Genomic DNA, 27,556 nt, shown 5'->3' with positions numbered 1-27,556 from the left:
GTGGGACGTGGATTTCGCGGTGGGGGTGACAAAGTGCCGGCGGGAAGAGGAAAACACGCGTGTCGGCAGGCAGAGGGCCGTGGGGCCGATGTCCCCGGCAGCGGCAGGAGCAGCCCGGGCCGGGCGGGGCGGGGGGCGGTGCCGGCACAGGGGGCGGTGCGGGCCGGGCCAGGCCGGGCCGGGCCGGGCCGGGCGGGCTCTGCGGGGCCGCCGCTGCTCCCGCACCGCTCCCGCACCATGGGCGGCTCTGCCTCCGCGCCGCTGGACGACAGCAAGTGCACCTACATCCGAGGTACAGTGGGGGCTCGGAAGGGATTGCGGGGCACCGGGAATGCCGGAGGGAGCGCTCCCGGGCATCCCCCGCGCATCCTCCGCGCCGGGCGGGCTCCGGGCACCGCGGGGTTTGCGCTGGCTCCCAGGGTCCGGTGGCGTTTGGAGAGCTTCTTTCAGCAAAAAAACCCCGCTGAGGGAGTGCAAGTGGACGGTGAAAACTTTAGGGAGCGTGCGGGCGGTGCGGCTCCATCTGCCCGTGTGACAGTAGATCCCGATCCCCCGGCACCGGCAGCTCCCACGGCAGCAGGGTCTGCCAGGGTAAATCAGATCCCGATCCCCCGGCACCGGCAGCTCCCACGGCAGCAGAGCTTGCCGGGGTAAATGAGATGCCGACCATTCGCTCTCAGGCGATCGTGGTGTGACTCTCGGGGTGCCCCGTGCAGGGCTAAGAGTTGGACTCCGTGATCCTTGCGGGCCCCTTCCAGCTCAGCATGTTCTGGAATTCTGTGATTCATATGGCCTGAAGTTTTGCCAAGCTCGCTCGGGGCAGTGGGAAGGCTGTAGGTGAGTGTTTAGGTAAACTGTTCAGATTGTGTAAGGGCATTCCTTTATCCCATTAAAATGTTAGGAAAGAGAAAACAAACAAAAACCCCACTTTGAATTATGCTTATGGCCACTAAACTATGAAGGCAAAGAGCGTAAATCCGTATTTTAGGGGGTATTTTTGTTGCTTGACTAGTTGAATGGGAAATACATCTTACTCTTGCCTGTCTGTCTACCTGTTGTGCTGCTTATCGGCAAGGCAGCAGGCAGAGTATTTACAAAGCAAATTTTAAGGCTGGAGATTTACAAGTGAAGTAAAAGTTTGCATGAGAAAAGGAAGCCCAGTTCCAGCGCTTCATGTTTTATGCATGTGGAGCCTGCAGAGTCCTCTCTGTTGTGGACTGGGAGATCAAACTCCGTGGATTCAGGCCGGAGGGTGACTCCTGGGTGGTGCCCACAGCCCAGCTTGTCCTTGGAATCTGTTGCTCCGGGATTTTTTTTGTGGTCTAGAGGGAGTGCAAATGTTGAACTGCTCCTCTGTCAGGACTCTTTTGAAATCACAGTGGGTCTTTCAGGAGATTCCCGTAGTGGGAAAGGTGTCCAGTTATTAAATGGTTTCCACCCAAAGAGCAGTCAGCAAAGCTACCGGCCTCACATGCAGAGATTTTTCTATGGTGCCCTCTCAGTATTGTCTTTTTTTTTCCTGCCAGATTGAGTGTGGTTTTAAGTCCCAAAATTGCATTTCCATAGTTCAGCATTTCACGTTTCTGGTCCCTCCCCGAGGTGTGAGTTGTCACATCTCTGCCCAGGCAGGAGATAAAGCCAAATCACTGTGGGGGGGGAAAAAAAAAAAAAAAAAAAGGAAATTAAAGCACTGTGCTCATCCCCTGGCATGTCTGCTTTGCTCACTGTAAGTGAGGATCCCCCACTCTGAGCTCCCGCTTGGAAAAATAATTAATGAGGCACTTTGTACAGAGACTGTCTGTGAATTAGCACCTCCAAGCAGGAAAAGGGATCAGGAAGAGCATCTTAAATCGAAACAGAGTGCAATGCAGCCAGCTCACCAAACCTACTGCTGATGCTGATGCTGGAGTCTGTGAGACTCAGGCCTTGCTGGTCTGTGTGGCACTCTTTGGTGTGATGTTTTTGCAGGGTGAGCTGGGGTGAGCTCCCCTTGGTGCAGCAGGAAGCAGGCTGAAGCACTAAGGCTGGAGGTTGAATAAGCAGCACAATTTTTTTGCTGGCTTTGTAAAGCTTAGGTGTGTCTTTCTGGTGGGCTGGGAGCTTTTTTGGGGTTCTTCTGCTCCCTTTGGATGATGCAGGGGTGTCCTCAGTAAAAAGGGAAGGGAGAGACCTGCTTTTTGTCAGCAGAACTGGCATTCCATAGTGCTCAGGAGGGGGACTGTGAGACAACAAGCCCGAGGATGTGCCTCACACACTCTCCTTAGAGACAGCAGCCAGCAACAATCTCCAGACTTCGTGCATTTTGGGATGCTTGCTCAGACTGGCCCAAAATATCAGCAGCCTCAAGACAGGAAATCCTGAGTGTTGCTTCAAGTGAGAGTTTGGTCTAGCCCATGTTTGTCGTCATGATGGCGTAATTGAATTTCTTGTTGCTCCGATGGTAATTTATTTTGCCTGAAATGAAATGTGTTGTAAAGCCTGGTGGCTCATTTAGACAACATTTAAGCTAAGACACACTGTAATGAATGGAAATGAGGGGCTGAGGGTTAAAGGGGTGGGTGTCCCATGCAGGGCCATGAGCTGGACTCGATGATCCTTGTGGGGTCTCTTCCAACTCAGGATATTCCCTGATTCCATTATTCTGTGACACAGTACAGTTCTACAAGTTTTCTAAGCTGCAGGAGTCTTTGAGAGATGAGAGGAGAACCAAAGGAGGACAGAAATCATGTGATGTGCAAAATGATGTTAAAATATGGAAAGCCATTCAAATAGGTGTCTGTGTAAGCCATCAGGAGCCTGGCCCTCAGCAGGGGCACCCCCAGGGAGATGCTTTGCTGGCTGCTGGTTGCCCTGTGGGTGAGTAAAGTTGGAGCCTTGTCAGACCAGTCGGAGAAATGAATCCCAGGGAAAATCAGGGAGGCCTCCTACGCGGCGTCTCTGTTACCGAAACCAGAGGCTGTGATTTCCACCTAAAACTACCTTCCACTTCTGTGCTCTTCAGGAAGAAATGGTGGGACTGAACCAGCCAAACTGCGAAGCACTGAGAGCTGGGGCAATATCTTGGGTAGTGTCATGAGCTGAAAGTCAGCAAATATAATGATGTGTGTTTTCTGCAGCAAATAGTGCCTGACAAGAGAATAAATGATGCCAGTGTGTGATATTTTTTTTCAAGTGGTCTTTGCAGGGTGACACGTGTGAGGCTGTGCTTGGAATGGCAAGTCTGAATCAACTACCAAAAGACTTATTTGGGCTCGGAAATGCTTCGCAGAAAGGTTTTTATGGCCAGAAAATTAAGAAACTATGTATATTTATATCTCACTTTGCAAGCCATCGCAGCATATTTTGTCTTTCTTGGGCAGACATGAGTGAAAATCGGGCACTGTTGTGGGATGAAATTGTGAATAAAACGTCAGCCCTTGGTATTCGTTACTCCTACCTGAAGGAAATGACTGTCACAGCACAGTAGTGGAAAAATGAGTCAGCAGGGACTCCTGTGAGCGCTGGGGACAGTTTGTGTCCACGGGGGAGAAGGTGGGTGGAGGATATTTAGGGGAGAGTGGGAGGCCACGTAGTGCCAGCGAGGAGGAGTGGGGCAGAAAGCCAGACCACATGCACTGCAGCATTACTAGTCCTGAAAACCTTAGTTTCAAAGGTGTCTCCCGTGCTGGGCAGCACGAGCCTGTTTTTCTAACCATACCTCTGGAAAAAAATAGGGGGTTTTCCCATTTATTTAAGATCCAAAAGATATTTTAAGTGTACACACACTGTAAGCAGTAAAATGATTTAAAGCCCTCTGAAATGAAAATTTTATAGTAATTCTTTTAGGCTTTTGGACTGAGGTCTTGAAAACAAGGGCTTCTGGCAGAGATAATCCTTCTTTGGGGTGGTTTTGGGGGGCAGCACGAGGATTATTCAGGATATGAGTGAACTGGAGTTTAAAACATGGCAGGAATAATTAGGAGACCGGGAGCTGGTCATGTGAAGAGTTTGTTATAAAAATTCCTGCTTTCAGTTTGATGAGGCATGGGCTGAGCATATGATGGGAGGTGTTCCTTGGGTGAATTAGGCACCCAGTGATGCCTAATAAGTGCTACACCCAACAGGGAGTGGTCCAGGGTGGGAGAAGGTTGTTACAGACTCGGGGTGCGCTCGTGAAATGGGGGGGGGGTAAGGTGGAAGTGCCTGTTAAAGCAGCTTGGTGTGCTCTGAGAGACTGTGCTGGAGGTTTCAACACTGCTGATGGAACAATTTTTTGCTTTGGTTCTCTAATATTAGAAAAGGAACCATCAAGGAAGTGGATCTGACAGCAGGCAGAAGGTGGAAATGCCCTAAAATGCTGATAATCTTCCATTTCTGCAACGTCAGCAGCAGTAGTGGGGGGACCCAGCTCTGCCCTGTCACGTGGGGTGTGTTGGGAACAAATCTTTTTTAAATTTGGAGAAGTGGAGAGATTTCAAGCACCCAACGCCAGTCATTTCAGCAGGTGCATCTTCAGAAGAGTTCAGTGTACAAAACAGGGACCTTCTCTGAAGGTTGTTCTTTTATTGCAGGTGCTCAGCCTGCTCGACCATATCCCATCCACCCATTCCTAACAAAAACACAGCCGTGCAGAGAATGAGGCTCTGTAGTCACTGGCTTTTGATTTGTTTGTTTAAATGCCGTTTTTCTTTCTTCCTTCCCTATTTTCCACCTCTTTCCTCACCCAGGCAGATGGGACAGCCCAGCAAAGGGGACACAGTGACAGCGCTGCGACCCTGCGGCACCCAGGGATGCGCCCAGTGGGTTTCCTCATTGTTTAGGATGCTCCTCCAAGCAGACTTTCCAGCCCTCCTTTTCCTCAGTCGACAGTGAAAGCTGCTACTTAATGTCTTTCTAGCCATTTGTCTTGCCAGTGAATGTCAGTGTGGTATTAATTAACGTGGGGGGACTCAGAGGGAGATACCCCGAGTGCCTGACAGAGCTCTGGAGTGACATTCTCAGCCAGTGTTCACAGAGCTGTGAGAGGGGGTGCTGGAGGATGGGAGAATGACTTGGAATTAATTGTGGAAAAGCTGGCCTTTTTCTGGACAGGCTCTCGGGCTGGATGTTGGATTTCCTGCTTTTAAGTGCCGGGTAACCCTTCTGGTTTTAATTTGGGGTGAGACTGCAAGTGTAACAGTTTTGTCAAGTCTGGCTGCAGTTGTTGCCATTGCTCTCAGCCAGTTACAAGCTGAGCTGAGCTGTGTTTGGGAAATCCTGTCTGTTTTCCGCTGGTGAGTGTGGCTGCAGCATCACACAGAGCAGGAGCGTCCCATCCTTGGAAGTGTCCAAGGCCAGGTTGGGTGGGGCTTGGAGCAGCCTGGGATAGTGGAAGGTGTCTTCCACAAGATGACCTTTAAGGTCCATTCCAATCCAGAGCTCTCCACGATTCTGTGAGTGTGCTGTCTCTCTGGACTTGCCCTTCGAGGCTGCTTTGCCTTTCCATGTTCTGGGGCTTATGGTAAAAGCTGATAGGATTTATCCGTGACTCCCAAAATCTGTGGAAGGGGCAGAGCAGGATTTTCTTTTCCAAACATAAAATTCATGACAGTACCATCCAGTCCAATCCAAACAGGCAGAAATACCCACAGAATGAAAAAGTGAAGTAAAACTCATAGGAAATTTGAAGTTCAGTAAGTCTATGAGATTCTATTCCATGCGCCTTGCAAAGCTTCCAAGTTCCTGAAGACCTTAAGAAATGAGATTTTGAAGGAAAATCCTTTTGGCTTTACTTGTTTTCTCAGAAGTTTTAGTGCTCAGAGAGGTTGTTGCTGTTGGAGTCAGAGGCACATTTTCATCCCATAGTTTTGATGAATGGTGCCAGCCTGTGCTGGAGAGGAGAGGCAGCTTCTCTTGGGTTTTCATAGTCTTTAATTCAGGGGGCAGGGCACTTTCTCTTAGGTTTCAACAGAATGCAAGCAAAAGGCATCCAGGGATGTGATTGATGGGGAAGTTATTTGCCACCCAACTTGAACAGAATTTACTGTCCTTGGTACCTTCCCAGTTTCAGCTTTGGGAGATTAGGGTAGGATATACCTTCTTTGTTCAGCTTCCATTTCTCATATAGCCCCTTTTATGAACTCCCCTCAAAAGCACCACGAGCAATTTTGGAAGTTTGCAGCCATGTTATCATGCAACAGGCACAGCCAAGAATTTCCCCGATCAAAGCAGGAGATTTTTGTTCTTTGCTTTGTCAGTTGTCTGTGATCACATCCCATTTACCTTCTGTAAATGGCTTGAGGTTTTCCTAAACCCAGAAATCCCCGTTACCCATTTTGTGTCCCAGCTCTGCCTTCTACCAGAGCGTGTGGGAAGTTGGGTTATTCTCCCTGCCTGTTCAGCAGGATCATCTCAAGCTCCCTTAAACCAAACTCTAAACAAGAACTACCCTTAAAGATGATGTGCTGCATCACCGGGTTTGAAAACCAAAAGGTGGCCTCTTTCTGCTAAAGAAAGTCTTTTTCTGGGTAGTGTGAGGGAAGGGAAACTACGAGGAGTAGGGGAAGATGTGGCATTTTTCATATTTTTTTACTGTTTCTGTAGAAGAAGCTACGTGCAGTGTCGAATTGGGCACAAGTACCAGTGCAAAGAGCTTCTTCTCAATAGAAGAAGTGAGAAATAGGCTCATCTTTGCCAAAAAATCTGTAGTTGAGAGGCACACTGAAAGTGTGGAGCCTGCTGCACTTCTGTACTTGATATTTTCCGAAATCTTGAAGGCTGATTGTGCTTAAATTGATTCAGCTCAGCCACAAGTTATAAGACAACCTTTGCATCTGATAGAGATTTTATGGATATTAAAGGGAGGAGAAGCAAGCACTGGGGTGATGAAAGCAGCTGTGGTGGTGGTGCCTTTGGGCAGTGGCAGCTGCAAAAGCCAGTGTCTAGGTGGGGAAGGATGATATCCTTAAGGAGTGGGCTTTTAAAGTAGAGCTTTTTTCCTTTGCATGGAATAAACATGCTCTTCTCTTCACACTCACAGAACAATTCCAAGTGTTCCAAGTTTTGGAACATGCATGCAGGCATCTTTCCTTTCTTTTGTGGTTAAAGGACAGTAATGAAACCAGGCCAACTCTCAGATCAAAGCAAGATTAAAGCTCGTGTAAATGGCTCAAACTTGTGCGAAGAAAGGGTTTGCCTGCCCGGGTCTCCTAAAAACTTTATCCTGTACCTTTTAACTAGTCTTACATATAAAAAAAGGTGGCTGCTGGTTCTATACTGATCCTTATCTTGGTATGTATAGGCTAAGATTTTGGCGAATTAGTTTCTCTAGGTGTTTAATTAAGCGTTCATTCTTGAAATAATAAGCCTTTAATCTTCATGCATCATCTGTGAGGAGTTAACAGGTCTGGCACGAGCAGTTGCTCTTACACTTTGGGAAGTACTGAAGCTTTAAGCTTGAATATTTAGGTCATTGCAGTGTTACTGTTATTTAGTTACTGAATCTTTTTTATTGCTTTTTTTTGTTTATTTTAAAGCTAAGTAGCAGGAAACAGAAAACAAAAGCAACTCTGACTTTTGGGTTGTTCTGGTCAGGTGAGCAAGAAGTCAAAGGCAGTATTTAGTTTTCACAAATATGTAGATTGGTTTTGTGTGCTGAAATCCCTCTGGGAAGTAAATGAAATCAGGAGTAGGGTAGTTATTTTCCAAAGAAGTTTTCTAGTGCAGAGGCAACGATTAAAAATATCTTTTTGATGTTGTTGGTGGTGGTGGCGAGGTTGATTCTACCCTGTGCTGCTGTGCCCTGAGCAGAGTGGTTCCTAAGGAAGTGGGCAGGTGCTACCAGGGGTGACAATCATGTTGTGGGTGACATGTTCAGTGTTTCTGTGCAGTCCCTTTGCGGGCTCTCCACTGACACCACCAGCACTGGTGGAGCCTTTTCAAGTCGTTGTGGACCTGCAAGGAGATCACTGGTATTGGTGTAAGACAATCCACTCACAGCCCCCAAAAATGCTGCTGTTTTTCCACGTCCCTTCTATATTGTGCAACGCACAGAGAAGGCCATTTACGCCTGAATTTCACGTTGGTTGCTGTCTGGTGGACGTGCTGGCCCTCACAAAGGGTGTTCATGGCACAAACAGGGTAAAGCAACCCTTGTACTTGGTTGTTTACTGTTGAAATAGGAAAAACACGCAGAGACAAAGCAGAGGTCCTATCACTATCTACCCTCTCCTTCCTTTTTGTAGGTCCCCTTAAGGTCGTGAAAGGCTGCAATAAGGTTTCCCTCAAGCCTTCTCTTCCCCAGGCTGAACAATCTGTCACTAAATGTTTTTACATCCAACCTTAGGGAAAAAAAAAATGCCTACAGCTTCTTTATAGCATAAAAATCATCTGGGATTTCCCCTGGAGGTTTATGTTCCAGGTGAGGGGAGCTGCAGGTTTTGAGGGGGACTCGAAAGCTGTGCACACCAGATCCCTGCTGGCTTCCTGGGATGGCCCAGTCCCTGGATGCCACCACCATCCCCACCCCCTGGCATCCATCTCACCCCTCTTCTTCAGCCCCTCTCATCTCTCTTGTCTCAGGAAGGGGTTTTTTAAAGCTTCACATGATGTTTCCTTCCTCTGCACGAAACCACAGTTGCTGCTTGTGTTGGGATTCTCTGCAAGGGCCTTGTCATGACGTCGAAAACCGAAGACCTGATTCTTGAAGCAGCTTTGGGGATGTTAAAACCCTTGGGTGAACGTTGTCCAAAGACCAGCTTGCTTTTATAGGACATGATAATGAGAACCTTTATGTATTTTCACTTGATATTCCACGTATTGTAGCGGTCACAGTAGAGGAAAGGCAAGCTTTCATCATCCCCAGGCAAAGATTTAATGGCAAGGTCTGTGCAAAAGAAAGGAAAAAAAAAGGGTTTTTTTTCTCTTCAAGGGTATTCTGTAAAGCAATATCACTGTAATTTAGTCTGCCAGACACTTTCCACTGTTTGCAGTTGCAGATGAGGCTTTGCCAGCCTTCAGCTGTCCAGACTGAAGTTTCCATGTGGAGTGTCTGCTTTAAGTTTCCATTTTGAGAAAACTGCAGCTAAAATGGATGATCTCCTTTTTTTTTTCCCCCTTTCTTTTTTTTTTTTTTTCCTTTTTTTTTGGTGAATTAAGCTAAAGAAAATGTGTTTTTCCTCTCTTTGGGTGTTCTGTTGAGCAGCTCAGGTGCATCCTGCAAGAGGAGGGAAGGGGTTGGGGGCCATGGAGATGGAATAAGGGAAACTGGAGGTTAGTGGGAATGGTTTCTAAGCACTGCCCATGCTCACCTGCTGAACTAAACTTCGTTGTGTTCATGTTTGCCCTCTGTGCAGGCTAGAAAAATAGCTGCAAAGCCCACAGCTACCAGCTGCTGTTCACCCCTGCAGGCAAAGCAAACACAACTTGGTGCCCTCTAAGCTTATGTGTGAGCTGAGAAGGCTCATGGATTCTGGAGCCCAGAACTCATCCCTGATGTCTCCACCAGGTTGGAAAGGCAGCTCTTAGGTATATTTTCAATTGGCTTCATTCAGGAGGAAGCCCCAGATTTGTTGTTTGGGTTTGGTTTTTTTTTTTTTCTTTCCTTCTGAGATTTCCTGTACACCTGCCAAGCTCCACCACTCAGCTGATCTTCCTGCTGAGATGCTGGGAGAGGTGGTGGTGTTTGCTTTCATGCATGGGGACTTATGGCTGTTAATCTGTGGCTTGACAAACCCAGTACTTGATTTTTCAGGGAATTGGCTTTTTTAGTGCTCTCCCCAAATTTCCAGGGGGCTCTGGCTGTGCTCAGTTGTGCCTGCAGGCACTCAGCACTTCTGTATGTTGGAAAAGAAGGTGGCAGGAGCCGTCTGGGAGCTTCTCCCATGAGTGACACACATTTTACTCAGCTTCACATTTTGGAGCAGACACAGAGACTGGATCTGGTTCTTTGGGGTGGTATTTACCTGCTTTTAAATATAAATCAAGTCTCTGTTATTTCCAGCTCACTGCGCCACACACTTTTAGAAGAAGATGAGTAGAAGATGATATTTTTAGGTGTGATTGTAAAAAAAAAAAAAGTAGTTTTAACCACTGCTGCTTTGCTCCATCAGTCTTTGCTCTGAGCCCAGGAAGCAGCAGCAAAACTACTGAAACCAGGGGGTGTTTGAGGTTGGTGGCAGTTTGTGAGCGTGGCTGGAGGGGGTGTCCAGATGCCAGGGTTGCATTTGATGTACCTGCGAGGAGGAGCCCCAGCATCTTCCAGATTGTCAGCTGATCGAAGGTGATGGTGGGTTTTGTGGTGCTTTTGGAAAAGATCAAAGCCATAGAACGGTGTGAGTGGGAAGGGACCTTAAAGCTCACCCAGGACATGGACAGGGACACCTTCCACCAGCCCAGGTCGCTCCAAGGCCCATCTAACCTGGCCTGGGACACTTCTACTTGAACAAAGCTGTCCTTTCAGCAGGACGAGCAGCACCAAGTCGTGGTGACCCATCCCAGACTGAAGCAGCACCGGGGGAAGAAGCTGAGTTCGAAGTGAATGAAGGAGGGAGGCCCCATCTCGGTTTGTCACCAACTTCCCTCACGCTTGGGAAAAAAACCGTGAAGCTGCTCAGCACATCTTGTACCAGAAAGGGGGTGACTAAAGCCGATACCACACCGAGAGACAAGGGGGTTACCAGCGTAAACAAACACCCAAACGCCATGTGCCGGTAGGAGTAGAAAACACCCCGTGGTAATCCAGAGCAAGAGCTTGTGGTTTGGTGGTTACTCATCTTGCCACATGGCTTTTCCTTCGCGTGCCTTAAATACTCAGGCAGCAGGAAGTGTGGTCAACTGAAAGGCTGCTGTGCTCTTTCCTGCAACACTTGGCCTTGGCAGGTGTTGCTTCTGTGACCATAAACCGAATTCACGCTTAGGGGGTGCTCCCAAACCTGGGTGTCGGGGCTGAACGGTGTGGGTGAGCGCTGCCCGGGGTTTATTGTTAGCCATCTGCAAAGGAGTCGTGTTTGAAATAAAACCCAGCCTCTCTGATGGCTCAGGGTCTGCAGTTCTGCTGCTGGAAGGGATGAGCGGGGTTTCTGGGAGGCTGACCCAGAATGCAGCTGAATTTGGGGATGATGCACAGAGCGGTAGAGTTTCTGTGGCCATTATGTGCAGGCTGAACCGGTGCCAGGGGTGTGAGTGTGCACAGCCCCAGGAGGATGTGAAAGCTGTATTTCAGATGGGACCCATCTCTCTATTCATAGCTTTAACTTCTTTTTGGATGATGAGAGTGGAGACATCTGTAAAAAGCAGTAAGTCCCCTTTCCTTCCAGAGTCAAGCTATTAGCTTTCCAGCTGTTGGCTAAGATGGGTTTTCCTGCTGGAATAGCTTTTGTCTGATGTAAGTCTAAAACAATACGGCTATGGTAACTGGAAATATTTCTTTGTCAATGCTGGTTGTAAATCCAAGTGTTTCTATTCATTGTTGCTTCTCATAGCAGCTGTTTGATTCTGAAAACCTCATGGAGTCTTCCAGTGAAGCGCACACTGCTGATAAAATGCAGTTTTGCCCGTATCCTGCATTTTCTTTGCCATACTGTGTGGTTATTTTCCTTTTACCCTCACCACAGTGAAGTCTCAGAGTTCTGGAACACACTTTTGCTTTCCTTCAGAAGTCCCGTGGTCTTGAATAATGCAAAGGCAAACCCGTAATGTCCATTCATGTGGTTCCTGGTTGCAACCACAATAATATGGGCTGTGCTATGTACCTGTCAGCTGATGCCACTGTATATTCATAAAACACGCTTGGGATCTTTTTTTTTTTTAAGTTCTGCAGAGTTTAAAGATGAGCTTATTAGGCATCTCTCTGATGTGTGATTATTCCAGACTGAAGAATATGTTAATCAGAAGATATGCAATTTATATACAGTAGAGAAGCAAAGAGTGTATGTTTTAAAAAGGAGTTTTCCAGAGCAGATTTGCAAGAAAATGCAAATTTAAGAGACGTTTGTTTTTATTTAAATAATTTTATTTAAACAGCACACTGCATTTGCTGGCTAATGAAGCAGCTTTACTTCTGTATCTTATCTGTTTCTTGACTGTAATTCTGTGTTTTCTTTCGATTTTAAGATACTGTATCTTACAAATCAGAGGAAGCCTCGGAAATCAAGAGTTTAAAAAGCGTGTCAGGGTATCTGCTCACTCTGGAAGGCAGGGCTGCATTATCTCCTCTGACTTTCTTCCCGTGGCTTTGAATCTTCAGCGTGTGCTGTCCTCTCAGTGCCAGAGGCACTTCTGGAAGGGAAGTCATTCCAACACAAGGACATAACCCTCATTACTGGCTCTAAAGAGGCTGCAAGGAGGCTGTCACCTCCTGGGCTGTGGGGTTTGTGGCTCTTGGCCAAGGCCCGTGTCCCTCGGAGGATGTGCCTGCCAGCAGAATTGGAAAGCAGGGGTTATAAAGGTGAGGCCTGGCTTTTGTTGTCCTGGCCTCGGAATTCCTGAAGCTTGCAAAGAAATTGCTGTGACTCCGTTTAGACCCAAACTTTCAGAGCCAGAAGGCTGATTTGGTTCTGTAGGTTTGGTCCATCTCTACTGGTAGAGCTCAGAGCAGAGCAGAGACCATAAGATGCTCTTTTGCAGCGTTGTCTCTCCAAGTTCTATTTTTCACTGAAAAATAAAAAGGATCCACGAATTATACTGGCAGTGTTTGTGAGCAGAGTTTGCAGAATCGCTGGCCTGTTCTTGTTCTTGTCATCCTTTTCACTGCTCTGCTTTTTCATTAACCAACAGCCTGACAATCTGTGTGAAGCTGCTGAGCTTATGCAAAACCTGTGGTGGAACTGTTGGTGAGGCTCTGAGATGCTTGAAAGGGTAAATAGCAAAGAAATAGTGTCCCAGGGTACCAAAAAGGTTTGCTGGTGCATGAGTAGCAGGTGGCCTAAAGTAGCATCTCATCATAAGAGGTGCACTGTGTATGTATAGCAAAGGTCTTTAGAAGTAATAATAAGGGTAGAGAAGTCTCTGAAAGGTTATTGTGGATTCAAAAGCTCTTGAAGCTACACTGGGTGCTGTTAGGTGGGAAAATACTTTTTCTGGGCTCATCCCTCATTTCATCAGGCTGGTGAAGCCCATCAGCCCAAATGAAGATGATAGAAGATGGATTTATGTGGTTTTCCCTGCCTTCATTTCTCAGGAAGCCACAGGTTGACTTGAAGCCACCCTAGAAAAAAATGCAAACATGGCTTGAAATGGGGTTGTAGTGAGGAAATGCAGGCAGCCTTTTGGAGGGATTCAGATTTGGATGAGACTCCAGATGAGCTTTGCTGTGTTAATGGCAGGACGTGGATACTGGACACTTCCATGAGGTCATGGAAGTTTTTTTTGCTCTGCAGAACTTCGTTGCAGAGGCTGCAGCAAAAACCAGACCATCTCACACACTCTGCTTTAACCTCTGCTCTAAGAGCCACTGAGGAGACAGGAACTAAATATGTTTAAAGTTGCATCACTAGCGATTACTTCTGCCTTCACAAAATGAAAATGTGATCTCACAGACATAGATTTGCCAGATGAAACTCCTATCACACAGAAGCTGTTTTGTTTCATTCCTGTCAGCTCTTGAATGTTGCATTCTTAGGGCTGGTTTGTTCTTGGTGCATTTTGCAAAACCCAGAAAGATGAAGAACTTAAGTTTTATATGGCCAAACAAAGCAGAGGACTATTTTCTTCTCCAGAAGGAGAGGATATATCAGTGTCCACATCAACAGGAACTCAGACTGGACTGAGGGAAGACCTTTATGGAGAGCCGTGATGGAAGAGCTGAGACTCACAAAACCAGAGCTCTATAACCAATCATACAAAGGCAAGAGTGATGAAAGCAAACTGTTAAATGCACTGATTAAACAATTGCCCCCATGGGCATAAAACCAAGCCTTAAATTATCTTCTGGTTATGTGTTGTCACAAGTCAAGCTGGACGAGCAAGTCACGTTGCTGTGTCTGTCTATTCATTGAGGTCCTGCTGAAGACCTTGAGAGGCATAGGGTTGTTGGGGAACCTGCAGGAGAGCTCTCACCGACCCATTTCCAAGTAAATTCTCAGGAACCAATTTCCTCTCCTTATTAATAACCTGCCCAGCTGCTTTTCTGAGCCCGGGAGCTCACGTGGCCCCGCTGTACAAACACAGCGCTGGAAGAAGAGGTGGTTTTGATTTGGTTGTTTTTTTTTTTTCCTTTCAAGTCGTGTCATGTTGTCACAAGTCCTTCTGAACACGAAAGATAAATGGGGAGGAAATGAGGCAACTTATCTTTTTTTTTTTTTTTTTTGGTAAAAAGGAAGGAGCATTGAAACATTGAGGCGGAGGAGCCTCAAACACACGTTTAGTGAGATGGCCAATGATGAGTGGTGCTTCTGGTGCTTCTTCCAGGGAAGCCTTCTCAGAAATGGAGCAAACAAACAGCAGCACCAACCCTATTGTGTCTTCAGTGATGCTTTCACGAGCACTGAGGAACTGAAACTCCTCCAGGGAGAAGGAGGATAATGCACAGCCCTTGGCAGACTGACAGGTGGCTGGATGTAACCCCTCGGGGTGGGATTGCACCCTCTGTGAGTGGACCTTGGTGAAAGCAGCTCGGTGGAGGAAATGAGGCAGCTCCACCTGCAGAGCTGTGTGTCACCCCCTTCCCCTCACAGTGGGGGAACACTGTGGCTGTGCCTGTCTGGGGAGCCACAGGCAAACACTCAGTGGGGCTCCGGCCTTCTTCTGAATTAGGGGTTAAAAATAGAAGCCTGAGAAAGAAAATAAATGATTCCCAACAGTCTGCTGGAACAAAGAGACCTTCAAGCCCTCAGGAGTGACTGTAACATAAAGGTCTTCCTTTGTATGTGTCCTCTGTGCCATTTACCTCAAATTATTTCTGAGCACAGTTCTTTTTTTTTTTTCCTTTTTTTCTTAATTCCTCTAACCTATGCCCTGGTGACCTGGGGGTGTTTCTTGTGCCTTTAGTGATGTGGATTGCTGGCACTGGTGGGTCGCAGGAGAGCAGACCTGGGGAATGCAAAGATAATCCTTCATCTTCGGTACTGCTGAAGCTGCACAAAGTTAGGGCTTGTGTTTGGATTTTGACTTGACCCCTTTTTGGGACAAAATCTCTGGAATTATTCTTGGCTTGTTAGAAGAAAGTTTACCTCTATTAGTTAGGTACCAGCTTTAGTCCAGAAGAATCAAAGGTAGAAACTCTGCTGAGAAAGGAACGAATAATTAACAGGTTATTTTAGCAAATGTGTTTAAGGATATAATCTTTTTTTTTTTTTTTTCTGAATGTGAAAGCAAACTATCAGCAAGGAGAAATTGTCTTGGTGAACGATTAACCACGGTGTAGTGCTGTGGAGCATTTTTGTCTTGTGGGTTGTGTCAGCCTTGAACAATTCCTCCTGTAGCACCTTTATGGCCAGCACAGTCCAAGTGGCATCAGAAAGTGATCCCATTCTATCACCATGCCTTGTGACAACAAAATATATGTGAGGTTAAGCAGATTTTTAAATGATGCTTCACTCAAACTTCTAAGTTTTACGAAGCAAGTCCTCCAATCCTCTCCCCAGGGTTTTGCTGTGACAACAGTTAAATTTTCTTGCATTCATATTCCAGTATTATAACATGAAATTAGTGAGAGCCTGAAATAGTGCATAAAAATGCAGTGTGGAGGAAATACTATTCCATTTTCGTTGTGCAAGCTCAGTGTAAAGTGGGAGGTGGGGTAAAAAAAATTCCTTGGAGTGTGAACTGCATTTTACATATTCCTCCTCCTGTCATACAAAATTTTATTAAAAGCTTGAGATATATATATATATGTGTGTGTATATATATATATATATATTCCTTTTTAAAAGAGGAGGAAGAGGAATAAAATCGATTCTTGGTTTTTACAGAGGGTTGGCTCTTTGTCCCCCTCCAAACACCCTTCCACAGCTGCTGCCCTGCAGAGCCCCGGGGGGAGGTGGTGCTGGCCTGAGCAAAGAAAAACAGATGAGACTGGAAAATGGCCCCAGCTGGCACACCTGGGACATGGGCACGGCCTTGGCCTTCAAACGTCTGAACGGTGCCAGTTGTTTGGGTTCAAATCTGTGTGTTTTCCCACTTGGTGCTTCGGGGTTCGGAGTGACAAGGGGGAGCTCTGTGGCTGAAAGGATTGCCTGGGATGAAGTGAAGCGACGTGGTCGTGGTCTTGGAAAACCATCAGAATAAACATCCATGCTTGGAGACCTCTGCTCACTTCAGTTCAGAGATGAATCTTGGGTTTGCCCTTGTTTTGCACAAACAAAATCCTTTGGAAGTCATGATATTTGTTCACTTTCAGTGCGTATGGGAGCCAAAAGAGAATCAAACACCTTATGACTCAGTCAGAAAAATGGCAAGGAAAGGGGACCTGATGGTACCTTTATTCTCTTTTTGTTACCCACTCGTAGCCCCCTTCCATTTCGTGGAGTTTGTGTGTTTGATGAAGAGAAAGGGAATAAAATCCTACCATGGGATAATAACCTTCTGCTACAGTGCTTAAAAAGTGATGCTTTGTGGGAAAGGTACTCTGAGGAGTCCATCTGGGCTGACTTACACCAGACTGGTGCTGAAAGGACTAAGAATGCAAAGGGAATAAAGGGAATTTAAGGCTAAGGTAAGGAAACCTCAGCATAAATGAAGCACTGCATGGAAAGATGTGTGTGTGTATGTGTGTACTCATAGTGATGTCCAATGCCATATAATCCTCTGAGAAATTTTGTAATAGAGCCATGTGGCATGGCAAAATTTGGCAAAGTAATTAAGAAAAAAGAAATCAGTAAAAATCTCTCCTGAATCTATATGAGCACTCGCCAGGCATTGCACAGCATAAATCTTTTGAGGGTGTGTGTGATGTATAAATGCATATATAAATATATATATATATATATAGTCAGGAAAACCTTCCACCAGTATCATGAAGATGTTTTTTTCTGTTATCTGTGTCTCCAGTGTGACACTGTTTTATTGTTAGTTTGCCTTGGGGATGGTTGGGCAGTGAAGTAACTGGCTGCTGTCACCGAAAGGGAGGGGAGAGGGAATACATCATCCTGATTTAAAGGGTGATGCAGCACTGGCTTATGTTTTTTGGAAAGCTGTTTAAATGTTCCCAAGGAACATTTATGTGTGACCTACTGTGACGTGTAATGTGATGCTGAGCTCTGGAGTGGAGAAAGCTGCTCAAGACAATGCCTGGTGTCTGTGGCCCCATTAGTGGCTCAGGGACTTAAAAAACAAAACCAAACTTGAAAACCATTGACTGTCCTCAAATTTACTTACTACAGAACACAGTTTAGCTCCTTGTGAGCCCCAGGAACTAGATTAATCTGTTTTATTAAATCCCTAGTTCTTCCAGTGCTCATAAAGAAAGTACTGTCAGACCATATTCTAGTCGGTAGTTGTTTGTAAACAGCGTTGCTGCTTCTCACCCCATTATCAATAAAGGGCTTGTTGGGCTTGTTTCAGCTTGATTAACCACAAGCCTTGGCCTTTATGTAATCCCTGGTTATTAGGAATTTTTTTAACCTGTCAGAAGTGCAAAGGCAACTTGTGAAATCTTCCCTCTCCCCTAAACAAGGACTTGGCAGCAGGAGTGTTGCAGGGCTGGCAGCTGCTGCGTGAGAGAGGAGGGTCTGATCTCACTGGTCACAATTCAGGCACTCTGAGCTTAAAATTCTACTCCTTGCCATTGCTTTCCCTACCCCCTGCTCCAGACCCACGTGTTTAGGGGGGCCATAGCACTGCCAGTGGTGTTTCTCTCCCCTCTGAGTGCCGGTGGAGCTGCTTGTGCAGGACCTGCCTCCATCTGGAGAGGTTGTCCATCCTTTTCCCCCGGCACCAGAGGTGACCCGTGTGGGAGAAGGGGTGGAGAAGCTGGGGAGGTGCTGTCCCAGGGCTGGCATGAAGTGCAGGTGCTGAAGGAGAGGATGTACCCGCTGGAGGCAGGTGTTTCAGGTGGGCACGAGGTCTGTGCCACCCCAGCCTGTTGCTTGACAGCCATAGGTTGATACTAAATCCACTTCCCTGGGCATTTCCATCTCAACTGCAGCTGATCTCAAATAAGATTCCATCTCAGGGAATCACAGGTTTCTTGTGGAGGATGCAGCATGGAAATAGCATGGTTGAAGTGGAGATGTCCTCCAGAGAGTTCCAGGTTATAGCAGACCCAGGCGAACCCTGATCTGGCAGGAAAAGGGGAAAGGAGAAAGGAAAGCTGTCTGTAGGAACGAGCCTCAAGTATGACCCAAGAGCCAGTCTGTGTTTACACAGGATCAGCCCTCTGCATCTAGTTTTGCATTTTTTCATATTCAGAATTAATTTAAAATAGCGAGTTTAATTGTTGAATCACAAGCTACTCTTCGAAAAACAAGCTTTTTTTTTTTTTAGAATTTATGAGGTCTGTCTCACTCAGGTCTGTCTGCTTCCTCTGAGGCATGGGATGCTCCTGAAATTGCCTGAGGGGAATGTTAAAAGTATATAAACCTCTGGAATCTATGGGATAATTGTCCATGTCAGTGCAAAATCCAGCCTCGTTTGGCAGAGCGCTTGAGGAAGAGCAAAGCACTTGGGTACAGTTGTAGAAAAGGAGATCTACAAGGCTGGAATGGAGCCTGTTATTTCTGGCACCTCCTTTGCCGTGGATCAAGTTTACATGAACTTACCAATGTGTGTGTTTAGTTTGCTGTGAGAGAGAGGCTTCGCTTCTGGTGGAGCACAGATTTCCCACTCATGGTCTCAGCTGACAAACTTGAGAAAAAAAATCTGATTTTTTTTTTTTTTTCTCATGAGACAGCATTGATTTCTTCCTCTAGAGAAGATGGACTGAGCACCCAAGGAGTGCTTATATGCTGAGATTTAATCAGAGGATGACTAAAAAAAAAAAGGTGATGGGTGTTATCCTCTCCTGTGCACTGAGTTTGGGGTGAGTGACCCCAGATGAATTGTACTGGTGTAACTCAGTGGCTGTGTTGCCAGTTGATGATCTGGGCCTGGGTAGTTACAGCATTGTAAGTTTTTAATAAGAGCAGAATATTTTATCAGGTGCAAAACACACATTTCTTTCTGGGCAACAGAAAGGGGTGGTTCCACTTGGCTTGACTGAGCACAAACAAACCTGTGGAGAGGTGAGCAGAGCCTGGGATTTGTGCCTGTCCTCCCTTTTTGTCAGAACAGGTATGGAGTCCTGACTCACAAATAATCGAAATGCTTTTCTATAAATAAAGATCAAACTGAGCTCTGCTTCCAACAGCAAAAAGAGTAGATTGTATTGCCTCCCTGGATATGGAGGTAAACTCTGGGAGCACTTTACTTTTAAACAGTTCCTGGGTGGTATTGTAAATACTCCACTGTAGGAAAGAGGGAACCAACTGCTGTTAGTTCCTGGTGCACTATCCCCAGAGCACTGGGAGGTGGTGGGCACTGTCAGGATATGCCAAAGGGAATTGCTTCCACAGGGCTCAGGTGGAGCATCTGCAATCTGAGGTGTTTCCCTCGATCAAAGGTTGTGTTGGACTTGGACTTGGGATGAAACTGGCCCGTGAGCTGAACACTGAAATCAGTTTGTTAACTCATTTTGCTGCTGCCTTGAAGGGTCATGAGAATTAGATTGTGGATGTGGATAGGAGGATTGATGAGTAGTAATTTCTAAGCTCTCAGTACTGAATTTGCTGTATAACATCAAGGCACGCAGTAACGTTTAGAGTTTATCACTTAAAACACGTCCCCAGTTGTGGGTTCCATCCTGGCTGGGGAAGCTGATCATTTTACATTGATTTCTGAAAAATTTGCTTGTGGCTTGGTGGAAGAAAACAAAGTGATTTGTTCCTGCTCTGTCTCACCACTTCACTTGCTGGAAGTGCTGGATGCTCTGACACTCAGCACACACAATGCTTATTTCTTCGAGGTTTTATTTTGTCCAGGATTTGCTTCAACATGGCAAATAACCTACCTTTTTACAGCTCATGTCCCCTGGGGCACAAAGTGTGTTTTCCAAGGGGCATAAATAGTTTAAGAATATATATCCCCCAGCCCTCCAAAGAGATTTGTATCACTGGTCATGGTGCCCTTTTGAAAACCCAAAAAGTGCAACTGTGCTTTGAGGAGGAAGGGTCTTGATCATCTTGCTGCTCTTGGAAGCAAAGTTTACTAGCAAACACCAATATTTAAGTGAAATAATAACTTTTGTGGCAAGTCCTTGCTTCTTTCCATCCTTAACTTTCACATGGCTCGGGTGTGGTGAGCGTGAGCAGTCCCTCTGCTCTGTGCCAGCCAAGACATTGTTGTTTTCTGGCCTTTTTTTCTGAATTTTCCTGACCTGTCTCTCTCCTGGCCACTTGGCAACATGTTGTTGAGAGCAACAAAGTGTGGCAGGGCAGCCTCTCCCGGCTGCACGTGGCTGTGCCACCAGGGTGGAAGCCAGTGGAAAGACCAGCAGGAATTCCTGAGAGTGCTTGCCAAAGGCTGCCCTTGCTTTTTAAAGTTGTATTTCAGTTTATTTCAGTAAAAGCAGGGAAACCCACATTAGAAAGTCGAGTATTTGAGGCCATGCTGGGGGGCTTGGGAGTTCCATACAAGTGTCCAGCAGGGTGTCACACAGTTAAGAAGGTCAAAGGCAGTGGGAAAGCAAGAGGAATCCATTTTGGGGGATGATTACTCATTTCCAGTGGGACAATGTGGTAGCTGTTTCTTGTTTCTCAGCACAGTGACATTTGCTTTTAAGCCTCAAAAGATGTATCGTAACTTGTGCTGCAGAACAGGGGATGTGTCGTGAAGCATCAGCAAGGTTGGTTCTGGAGCAGGCTCTAAACTCTCAACAAAGGGGGAATGGACCCCTCAGCACAATAATTTGACAGAATTCCTTCCACCTCCACCACTATTATCTTCCCTGGTGGTGACTTTGGTTCGTGGAATTGCAGGATACCCCGGGTTGGAAGGGAAGCACAGGGACGACTGAGTCCAACTCCCAGCCCTGCCCAGGATCAGGAGGTTGCATGGAGGCTTCTCCTGGAGCTGACCAAGCCCTGCATTCCCCTGGGATAAACATCCCAGCTGCTGGGATTCACATCCCAGTTGTACAGGCTGGAGCTGTGCCGTTGCCAGACCGACCGAGTGGGAAAGTTGGCCTCGCTCCACATAAACAGCTCTGACTGAGCGAGCCACACTAAATTGGGAAAAGAATCAGGGGAACTCATTTTTCAACTGCCCTGGAGTATTTTATCTCTTAGTTGCCCCGTGTTGTCATTTTCATGGGAAGAGTTTCTGTTACTCATGACTGTTTCCATCGTGTTTATTTTCAGATAGTGTATTTTTATCTTCTGTAAACCAAAAGAGTTTAAAGATCCGTGGGTGAACAATGGCTCAAGGGTCCATCCACTTCTCTTCCCACCCCCAGGTAGTGCTGAGATTCCTGTCGAGCCAGGTCCTCATGCGGTGCCACTCACAGTCTCTTTAAATAAACTTTTCTTCTAATTTTAAGAGGGAGGAGTATTTTTAATGCAGAAATTCTTTGCAACAAGTATGCAAAGACCGGGAGAAAAGGCCTGAAACGTTTGCTCCTCAATTCATGTTTCGGTTGATTGCAAACAGAGTCTGCACATAAAAATGCCATCAGTGTCATGTATCTCACATATATATTATGAATTGCATAGTTCCTTTCTCTTCAGTCATTGTCCCTCAAGCTGATCTAAGCAATGTTGACAGTGAAGGCTCACACTTCTGAGGCCATTTAGCCACAATTGAAAGACTTTTGCAAAAATTACAGATATTTCCTGCGATTGTTGGAAGCTTTTTCCCAACACCAGAATTCTGTTCTTTGTCCCATTTCCTCTACAAATTTTTACTACAGGATGCAGGCAGTAGTCAAATGAGGTCCAGTGTCCCAGGGCCCTCTGTAACAGATTAAGAGGCCACTACAAGCTGGAAAAGAAAAAGCCACGGTGGAAAATAGGGGCAAACCCTGAGCAGGAAACCCCACCAGGGCCGGGGCCAACAACATCCTACTGCTGGCTGGGACCAGAGGGGAAAAAAAAAATGCTCTAAAGAAGGTTTTGGGAAGCTTTGTCCTTATTTGGAGAAGAAGTTTATGCCTCTGCCCAGAGCAGGCTGGTTTTTAAAGGGCTGGGATTTTCTGCTCCAGTAGCACCATATCCTACTATTATACCCAAGCACATCCTGTAATCAGGAGGTCTCTGAAAGTCTGTCTTAAAACTGAAGGCTTGGAGTCCAGACTGTCACCCTGTGCTGTCCCACCACTAAATCTGTGACAAACTTCCCTAACTTCCATGGTATGAACCATGGTTTTTCCGCTTTTTTTTAACCATACTTAAAATTATTCAAGATGAAAAAAAGTTCTGAGAACTCTGCTGGCTTTTTTTTTTTTTTTTTAGTGAGAAATGGCAGTCAAACCAGCAGTAATACAGGAAGTTTTGCGTGGTTAATTTAGAAGGACTGTGCTTGAAACTGCAAATCTGTCAAGAGCTCTCCCTGATCTCATTGGAGCTGCTGCAGACCCACAGCCCAGGGTGTAAAACACAGAAATCTCATGGAAACTCTCAGTGAATCCCTTCTGGTGGCAGTGCTGGGAGGAGTTTATCAGTAAGGGGAATATAAATCATTGTAGGATGCAGGTGGTTCAGCTTTTCCAGAACTCTGGAGGTCACAGTTCCCCTCTTTGGCCCTTGAGTGCCATTCCTGGTTTAGAGAGACCTCATGGAACCTTATTTTGGGAACTACCCGTTTTTTTGGTCTCATACAGAGAATCTGGTATTTTTTTCTTCAAGAGGAACAAAATGAAAGTTTGAAAGCACCAGAACTGCTTGAGATGTGAAATGAGAGTTGTCTGTTGTATGCTCAGAAAAAGCCCTTTGGCATGGAGCTCCTTAATGCCAAGAAGAAGAGGATCTCTCTGATATCAGGGATGTTTGGGATGCTCTCTAGATCATAGCCCAGGTGGTGTTTGCATTGCCACAGATTCTTCTGAGTCTCATATATGCACATGCCTTTAACTAATAGTTTCATCTTCCCTGTCTGCAAAGCGTCATTATTTCTTTGGGAGCGTTAATGAGTTAATTACTTGCAAATTGTTTTTAAGATTCTCAGAAATGAGACTGCCAGTGTGTTTATTGCTGTTGCTGCTACTGATGAGACCTTGATTATAGCGAGACAATACAAGGTTAGTGTTTAATGCAGCCCGACTGAGGAGCTGTTTACATTAAAACAAAGACCAGACTGCAGCACCCAAGCCTAGAAAAATCCTCTGCAGGGCTTTGAGTCAGCTTTAAAATCTCACTAAGTGATAAAAGTGGCTAATATGTCTGAACATTAGCCAGTATTATTGGTTTGCTTTGAAAACCCTTTCAGCCCTTGAACCCCAAGGCTCTGTTGGCAACGTGTCCCAGGGAGAGGCATCTTTCCTTGGAGAAATGGATTTGGGGTATGTTTTGCTCACTCTTAGAAGGAAAACAGTGTCTCACACCCAGTGTTCTTCTGGACAAATTCCCTCTGAATGTATCTCCAAGGTTTTCCTGATCTGTGCAGCAAGAGGTCCTTGCTACGCTTGGGCAGGATTTTCATGGAATGGTTTGGATTGGAAGGGACTTTAAAGCTCATCCAGTGCCACCCCCTGCCATTGGCAGGGACACCTTCCACTGTCCCAGGGTGCTCCAAGCCCCGTCCAACCTGGCCTTGGACACTTCCAGGGATCCAGGGGCAGCCACAGCTTCTCTGGGCAACCTTTGCCAGGGCCTGCCCACCCTCACAGGGAGGAATTTCTTCCCAAATATCCCATCCAACCCTGCCCTCTGGCAGTGGGAAGCCATTCCCCCTTGCCCAGAGTCCCTCCACCTTTCTTGTAGCCCCTTCAGGTACCGGGAGGCCACAATTGGGTCACGCCGAGGCTTCTCTTTCCCAAAGAGAAGAATTTTTGGCCTCTGGGGATATGTGCTTTGGTTTTGCACTTCAATTTGTGAAGCCACATACCTGAAATACACTTAAATCTCTGTTTCTGCTCCAGGAAAAACAGAGGCCATCATCAAAAACTTCAGCCCCCACTACCGACGCCAGTACGCCGTGGCCTTCTGCAGGCACGTGCAGGAGGAGCTGGAGCAGCACCAGCGTTCCCAGTCCTGCTTCCTGAAAACCAAGGTAGGAGAGCTCTCCTGCGTGGAATAATCAACATGTTAACTATCTAAATCACACATTTAGAAGTTGGGAGCTGGGAGTTTATCGGGCACTGCCCGCTCTGGGCTTTCTTGTTCTTCTCTCTTCTTCTCTCTTGTTCTTCTCTGTTAAGAGTGAAGAGGTGGCGCAGCTACTCAAAGCTTCTAAAAATCAACCCAGGGCACATTTTTAAAGTTATCTAAAAGTTTCCACGTAGACAAGCACAGTGTTCTTTCAGCTTCTCATGTTGGGTAGCTGAAAACATAATCAACGTGCATCTGTGGCATTTTACACACGTATTTTCTTGTCTGTAACTCAGGTTTACACAGTAGTTTGCACAGAGAGATGTTTGGAGTGGAGGTTTGAGGTGGGAAAGTTATGTTTGGTTGCAGGTTTCAAGTTTTCACCTTCGAAAGTTCATCTCTGCTTTGGTCCTGTTTGGTTGTTTTATTCCAGTGCGAGGAAAACTGTGACACAAGTTTCTGGTACAGAGGGCTGGCCACTTGGACAAAACTATTTGCTTCCTGCTGATTGTAGGGTTCTGCAAAATCTAGGGACAGAGATCACACATTCAGGGAAGAGATTTTTGTAGGAAACATAATTCATCCTTTCATCCATGGCTCGGGGTTCCACGAAGAAGAGGGCAATGATTCCCTCTGTGGAATGAGCTACAGGAAGCTGGTTTTTTATTAGAGGAGAGACAAAAAGACAGACAAAAGTCTCTTTATTAGAGGAAAATGCAGCCTTCAATGTTAAGAAGATACAAAAATCTGAATTTTCTGGCCATATGGGAAATCACGAATTTCCAGTGCTTTGGAAAGGAGTCGGGTAAATCACTGAGGTGGGATAATGGAAGAGGCGGGATGATAGAAGAGCTGTGTCTTTCAGGAAGAAGTGTATCAGTTACTAGAGCACAGATGCAAAAGTGCTGCAAAGAAATGAGAAACAACTTACTATTTTATAATAAAACTCTCTGTTGCATCAAGGAAATGTTTTTAGGACATGGTGAAAAATGGGAGTTTGTGAACTACAGGTCATCTTGCAGGGGGTGGTTGGAACGAGGTGATTTTTAGGTCCCTTTCCACCCAAACCATTCCAGGATTCTGTGGTCTCGCATTCAGCATGCCAGCTGAAAGAATCACACCTCTGTCTCAGGAATCTGGCAGTATTTTTGGAAGGCAGAGCTCTTCTGCTGCCTCCTCAGCTCAGGCTACAAGAATTTGCTTGTGCGTGAAGCATCTGTCCAAATCAGAGGGATTTTTATGGCTCCAAAGTGAATTTGAAGACCCCAGAGCCCTCTCAGCAGCCTTCTGGAAATGTAGGACTAAAAACCTCCATCTGGCCAGTGGTCCAGAGCAATCTCAGAGCTCACAGAGTGTCTTTGCAGCCCCCAGGGGAAGCGGGGACGGTCTTATACGAGGCGGAGCTGCTGCATTTCGTGGAGGATCTGAAGAAGTGGAAGGACAGATACGTCGTTGTCAGAAATGACTACACTGTGGATTGCTTTGAGACCAAGGAGGTAAGTGCTTCTTCCCCGGATGTTCTTTCCTATCCTTTTTCCCTCCCTTCCATCCCTGACTCTTCCCCACAGCAGATGAGCACTAAGAGGGTATTTTCAAACATGTTTTTTTATATTTCACTGTATTTTAGATTTGACATGCCTAGGGAACATGTCCAAAATTCAGCCTGACAAAAAGATTTTTCCCTCTTGGGAATACCCCCATGCATTAAAATCATAGAATATCCTGACTTGGAAGGGACCCACAAGGATCATCGAGAACAACTCCTGGCTTTGTCGATGAGTTGTGTATTTTATGTTTTCCCTCTGCTTAAATCTCTGTTTCATGATACTCCCTCTTTCTTGGTTTTCCAGGCATACCAGAAAGGAGCCAGCCCAAAACATCACATTGTTCTTGCAGGAGGCAAAGTGCTGACTTCAGAAGAAGATTACAATTTGCTGTCTGATAAACATTTTCCAGATCCTGTGGGTAAGCCCTGAACTGCCAAAACCTGGGCCCTGTTCCTTACTCTGTTCCCTCTTCTGGGAAGGCTTTCAGGCTCCACATTAAAACAGGGCGGCAGAAGATGCCCACAGCCCTCTTCCCAAGTCAGAGAACAGCTCCAGGATGGATGAGCACAGAAGGTGCTCTCAGCTGACAATCAGAGAATTTCAGGCTCCCTTTCCTCCCATCACCCCGGCACAAAGCCATGGAAACTGTGCAGAAGCAGGGCAGGAACCACACCACCATTGTTCCCGGGCTTTGTTAATATTCCTGGTTTATTTGTTTCCATTTTTAGATGCCAGCTGCCTGTGTTGACTCACAGCTGATAATGAGTCCCACAGAGGGGGCAGGAAGGTTGCTGCTGCTGCTGCTGCTGAGTTTGTTGTTTCTGGGATGGGAACTGCTGTGGTCCTGCCTGCCCCCACTGCACAAAGACGGAGGAAATTCAGGCTTTCAGGGAGCAGATCTCATGTGGCAGAGTCAGATTTGGAAAATGGAATGCCACGTACTGAAAGGGATAAGGGTCACTTGAAGACGAGGATTAATTTTCTAAGCCCTGTCTCATCCTATTTAAAGTTATGACTGTTGGGAGGTGCCCCCTTACTCCCTTTCCCAGGGCATGGGAACTGGAGGTATCTGGTGCTTTCTTTGCTTCACCTGCAAGGGCTCAAAGGGACAGTTCTTAGGTGCAGGTGTGTTTGGAAGCCCCGGAGCCAAGGGAAGCGCTGCTGTTCCCACATGGTTTAATGCAGTTTGTTTCCATGTGGAAGTCCATGTGCTCCTCTGTGGTCTCTCAGTGGCAGACACCAGAGCTGTGCACACTAGCTTCCTTTACTTGCCAGGAAAACTGTTTCCCCAGCAGCTGCAATCCGGTGAAATTCTGACATTTGACCAGGACTGCGCAGTTTTGGGCCACCCCTGGGCACAAAGCGAGAGGCCGCCAAGTCTAGAAAAGAACCAACCACCCCAAGAGACCCGCAGCTTTCAAACAGAGGTGTGTTTTTGTGCAGGGTCGAGCGAGAAGGAGGCGTCTCCAGCCTTTGTCCCTCTCCCGAAGGAGTTCCCGGTGTACCTGTGGCAGCCCTTTGCCCGGCACAGCTACTTCTGCTTCCCGGAGCCCGGAGCTCAGAGGGAGTTCAGCGCCGTGCTGGGGGACTGTGTGAGACACTCCAACCACGGTGAGTGCCCCCCTGGGGAATGAATCAGCACAGCCTCTGCTTCTTGCTTTGCTGGGAGTGAAGTCAGGCGGGATTTGGGGTGCAGTGAAGCGAGCTTGGGTGGAGAACAGCGGGACTGCTCCCTCTGTCAGTCCATCCAGGCCCAGTATGAGGATACGAAACTATAAGAGATGTGTACTAAATATGGCACAGCAAACCCTCCCTTGTGTTTGCAAGCTTGACAAATTC

General features: G+C 46.5%; 1 protein-coding gene across 1 annotated transcript in view; it reads left to right on the top strand.

Moving 5' to 3' along the window:
* Positions 1 to 213: 213 nt before the first annotated feature.
* FAM129A (family with sequence similarity 129 member A) overlaps positions 214 to 27,556 on the top strand; it is a 48,947-nt gene continuing 21,604 nt past the window's right edge. Inside the window, exons 1-5 of the mRNA XM_027900521.1 lie at positions 214 to 292; positions 24,002 to 24,132; positions 25,535 to 25,666; positions 26,021 to 26,135; positions 27,161 to 27,328. Of these exons, the coding sequence (XP_027756322.1) occupies positions 238 to 292; positions 24,002 to 24,132; positions 25,535 to 25,666; positions 26,021 to 26,135; positions 27,161 to 27,328 (601 nt within the window). The 5' untranslated portion in view covers positions 214 to 237. The remainder of the gene's footprint in view (positions 293 to 24,001; positions 24,133 to 25,534; positions 25,667 to 26,020; positions 26,136 to 27,160; positions 27,329 to 27,556) is intronic.

This window comes from Empidonax traillii, unplaced genomic scaffold (assembly GCF_003031625.1).
Source record: "Empidonax traillii isolate 1590-97213 ecotype Southwest subspecies unplaced genomic scaffold, ASM303162v1 scaffold734:size1267433, whole genome shotgun sequence".
Taxonomy (NCBI): Eukaryota; Metazoa; Chordata; class Aves; order Passeriformes; family Tyrannidae; genus Empidonax; species Empidonax traillii.
This window is presented reverse-complemented; position numbering and strand designations above follow the sequence as displayed.